Raw genomic sequence first — 5088 nt, forward strand, 5'->3', positions numbered from 1 at the left:
GTCAGCTTGTTGTGTGTCAGTGTAAGACCTGTCTACGACATGGCATCGACATTGATAGATGAGAGCCAGTGTAAGATCTGTCTGGGACATGGCATCGACCTCGATATATGAAAGTCAGTGTAAGACCTGTCTGGGGCTCGACTTCGACTTTAATGTGCTAGCCAGTGTAAGACCATGTCTAGGACATGGCGTCGGCATCTTATCCCATGTTCAAGGTTATTGAGTATCCGGTAGTATTCTAAATGGTTCAACGAAAGATTTATGATTTATATCGAAATGAGAAAAGTTATGACCCTGTGGTGAGTGGTACAGGTACCTACTTAAAATGTATGAGATGTGGACTTAATATATGCCATATGAATTGTATTGGATGGTGATGAGTAAGTTGTACTTATCTCTATTTATGGTATTCATGAACAAGTCATGAAAGGTTATGAGCATATCGTTGTATGATAATTAGTTGATGTTTATTTTCATGTAACTTACTAAGCTTTATGCTTACCCGGTTTCCTTTCCATTTTCTTATAGTGCCGTTAAAGTAGCCCGTGGATCATGCCACACGTCGAAGAAGCTAGTTACACTATCATCTGAAGCACTTGGTATAGTTAGTTTTTTTATTATTTTGATTATGGCATGTATAGGATCTTTTAACCTTGTTTCAGTGTCAAAATGTTTGGGGCCAAATGTGTTGACTTACTTTAGTATTTGACTCATTTTGTATAAGGTCATGAAAAATGATTAATATTGAAAGTTCAATTATTAATGTTCCTTTTAATATCAAACACTGAATTTAAAATTGCAAATATAATTGTAAATTAAGCATTGATTTAATGGAAAGTTAAGGTCTTAATTCTTTATCTCAGTTAAAATCTTATAGTACATAAATATTATGCATTGATTTTTAGTCTGCATTTTATTTTGTTTTAAATTTTATTATGTGAAAATTTTTTTTAGATATTTTCCAGTTTTTAATCTATTCAATTTTTACATCAGGATAATTATTATAATTGATTTTAATTTTGATTATTAGAAGTTATTGATTATGATTTTAATTATAACTTTAAATAATATATATAATTCAATCATATATGTACTATATTCACAACGTGAATAACTAAAATATGTAACAAAATTATAAAAATGGATAAAAATCAAATGAAATTTTGATTGAAATAATAAAGTTAAAACATTGAAAATTATGGTGCTTTATGTTTAAATTTTTGGATGTGTTTGTATTTTTGTTTCTAAATTTTATATAAAAATATATAAAAAAAATTCTTAAAATAATATTTATTACTTTGTAAAAATAATAAATTTTAATAATTTCACAATTAAATTGTGAGGAGATAATAAACTGAATCAACAAATATAATATAGATACATATGTGTATATCTTTAATAATTTCACATCTTAGTTGATTTGAGTGGTCGAAAATAAAAAACACCAACATTTAACTTAACGTTGCCGAAAGATTAAGATTTGTTTAACTAGATTGTTTGAACATTGAATAGCTTTAACTCCAATATATATATTTTTTCAATTTTTTGAAATTGAATATACTAAACAGCTCTAATCTTAACATATATATTTTTAGATACAATGCATACATCTACCCTTGTCACCATCTTTAAATCCAAAAAGAAAAAACAAAAGATAGAGGCGTAACGCTAACGCTAACTTATCTGATCTTTATCTTCATAATAAATGTAGATAATTCAGAGTTGTTAAAAAAGAAAGAAGATAATCAGTGTTAGAGACACTCAAGGCTCAAAACAAAAGTCAAAGCTCTTGAAAATGGTTGAAATAAACTCAGAACCAACTGAGCAATCCATTTACAATCGGATAAACGTATTGAAGGCTTTCGATGAAACAAAATCAGGAGTGAAAGGGTTGGTAGATTCAGGTTTATCAAAGATTCCGACCATTTTCATCAACGAAGAGTACATGCTTGAGAGAAACAACAACATCCATAACCAGAAATCTGGAAGCTCCACCAACAATGGCGGTATCCCGATCATAGACTTGACCGGTGTGGACAATGATCCAAATTTACGTCGCGAAATAGTGAAGAAAGTTGGAGAAGCTTGCGAGAAATGGGGTTTCTTTCAAATTATCAACCATGGGATTCCGATGACAACTTTGGATGAAATGATGGATGGGATTCGGAGGTTTCATGAACAAGATAAGGAAGCTAAGAAAGAGTTTTATTCTCGAGATATAACCAGGAAAGTGTATTATAATAGTAATTTCGATCTTTATTTGGCTGAAGCAACCAATTGGAGGGATTCTTTGAATTGCGTTATGGCACCTCGTGGACCTCTTCCTCAACAACTGCCTACTATTTGCAGGTAATTCTTTATTATTATTGACGTGTTCCATTGTTTCATTTCGTTAAAACTCATATACGAAGCCAACTCAATTTGCAGAGATATATTCATAGAATATTCAAACAAAGTGATGAAATTAGGGCATACTTTGTTGGAATTGTTCTCGGAAGCTTTGGGTCTAAACCGGAGTTATTTGGAAGATATTGGGTGCGGTGAGGGACTGTTTATGATAGGCAATTACTATCCACCGTGCCTTGAACCGGACTTGACATTGGGCATCAGCAGTCACACCGATTGTGGCTTCTTCACCATACTTTTACAAGATCAAATCGGCGGACTTCAAGTCCGCCATCAAAATCAATGGCTTGATGTTAATTTTATACATGGAGCTCTTATTGTAAATTTGGTCGATATGATGCAGGCAAGTCCACCTTATCTTTAACCTTAATATGAGAATTACTGTATTTTTGTCTGTATTAATTATAATTAAGGCTTTGAATATTCATTTTTTCAGATTTTAAGATAAGAGTTATGATTTTCAGGAATTTTAAAATACATAATTTGATGTATATTTAACCTTCATACTTAAGTCTAAGTTAGTTATGTTTGTATAAACTTTTCTTATATTCTATTATATAGATTTTGAGACGTTTGTATATAATGTACATTTTAATTTTAACATTCAATACATTCTTTTAATTGTCTATTTAATCCATTGATTCTATTGAATTAAAAAAAAGTCATTAACTTTATATTACTTTTGACATTCAATAGATTCTAGATTATTTTGATTTTAGAAAGTAAATATTTTTTTAAGAGTTTCTTATATCTATTCTAATTGTTTTTTAACTTTTATGCAGTTAATATCCAATGACAAATTTATTAGTGTCATCATAGAGTGCTTGCTAATACAAAAGGTCCAAGAGTTTCAGCAGCAAGTTTCTTTAGAACACATCTTCCACCAGAGAATGCTTCAAGGCTTTACGGGCCAATTAAGGAATTGATATCTCAAGAAAATCCTCCACTTTATTGGGAAACTACTACTAAAGACTTCGTTTCAATCTTCTACTCCAAAAGGCTTGATTGTAAAACTCTTCAATACTTTAAGTTATGAGTTGCTCATGAACCTAATTGAACTATTTTTGAGCTTATTTCTGTCTTTTGTTGAGTTCTATGTTTTAAAGTTATAATTACTTGAACTTGTGTATACATTATAGGACATTCACTGGGGCTTGTTGCACCTTCATTAGCCTAGTTTGTATAGATGCTGCCAAGTCTTTTGAGTTCTCTCTTGAGGCGCTTTTCTTGCCCCTTGTCAAAACACCTTGATTCTCCATCATGCATTCTCTTCATTACCAAATAATGCCTCTAGATCCCAAGCTTCTTCATTTTTGGAAGTAATAATATTACTTTCCATAGGCTTTTTCTTCGACCAGCAAGCTCTTGCCATGTAGCCTTTTTCCCACAATTATAGAAATTTCCTTCAAAAATTTTATTGTTGTTGTGGTTGTTCAAAACTCCCCCTTCATGAATGCTCATTTTGCCTCGATAACCTTTTAACTTGTCATCATTTTTCTTGGACTCGCCAATATCATGCAGTTTAAATTTCTTTTCACCTTTACTAACATAGGTTGCCTCTTACTCATTCTTTAACATGACTCCTCCAATTTGTTTAGCTAATGTTTTTTGACCAGCTAACAAATTTTCAAATTTGACAAGTGATGGTTGATTTTACCATCCTTGTATAGCACCAACAAAACTCCTATATTCTAGCTTCAACTAATGAATGATGATTCATTTCGTTCTAGTATCACTGATAGAAGCTTTAGGATCCAACTCAAAAATCTCTCAACATAACGTCTTTGCTTTGTGGAAATATTGTGTTATTGACATATTTCTTTATGCCACTAACAACATTTCACTATTTAGAAGTTGGAGCTTTATATCATTTTTTTAGAAAATGACTTGGTGAGTGTATCCCAAGCTCCTTCGGAGCTTTGGCATCATGTATGTCCTTTAACACATCTTCCTCGACTGTTGTTTTTAAGGTGAACACTACCTCACCAGCTTTTGTTTTCCCCTTTTTTTAGTGTGTCACTTGTGTCCTCGGCTTCCAGTTGTGTCACTTCATTATCGTTAGCAACCTCTCAAAAGTCTTGTCCTTACATATAAGAAATTATGCAAGTTGACCAAGTATTGTACTTGTTTTTATTAAGCTTCTTCATGCTGACAACTTGTAAGTCTGTCGTCGTATCAACAAATCATTTGTAAGTCTATCATCGTATCAACAAATCATTCTCACTATTGAATACCTAAATTTATAGTGAAAGTAGTTTGTGAACAATGTGCCAGGTAAGTTCCCAAAACAGAGAGGTCAGTCACAATGGTCACTTTTAAGTATTATGTTTTTCCTTAGCCAGAACCTTTCCTAGACATTGAATTTCACACTACCACACTTCTCTCCAACAACTAAGAAACCAAGGATAATATTCAAGTAGCTATGAAATTTCTTTTCTGATGTGAAAGATCAAACGATGTTGCAACCACGAAGCATACTAAAAGAATTTTCACTCTTCCAACCAAGCTTTGATGTTAATTGTAGAACGCTCATGCCTATGACACCAATAAACTAATATTTAACTACACCTCACAACACTCCAAATAAGAAAATAAAGGAGGAATTATAAGAAACCAAATAGAAAACTCGATATTTGATTTTGGTGCAAATAATACTTACAACATTGGTCTTTATATGCCCAA

General features: G+C 31.9%; 1 protein-coding gene across 1 annotated transcript; it reads left to right on the forward strand.

Annotated features, from left to right (window-relative positions):
• The first annotated feature begins 1780 nt into the window (after window positions 1–1780).
• Window positions 1781–3332, forward strand: LOC107889988 (1-aminocyclopropane-1-carboxylate oxidase homolog 1-like). Its single transcript, XM_016814518.1, has 3 exons — window positions 1781–2349; window positions 2428–2749; window positions 3189–3332. Exons 1-3 carry the CDS (start codon window positions 1796–1798, stop codon window positions 3330–3332), a joined length of 1020 nt encoding a protein of 339 aa, XP_016670007.1. The 5' UTR covers window positions 1781–1795.
• The last annotated feature ends 1756 nt before the right edge of the window (window positions 3333–5088 follow it).

Source organism: Gossypium hirsutum, chromosome A09 (assembly GCF_007990345.1).
Source record: "Gossypium hirsutum isolate 1008001.06 chromosome A09, Gossypium_hirsutum_v2.1, whole genome shotgun sequence".
NCBI classification, from domain to species: Eukaryota; Viridiplantae; Streptophyta; class Magnoliopsida; order Malvales; family Malvaceae; genus Gossypium; species Gossypium hirsutum.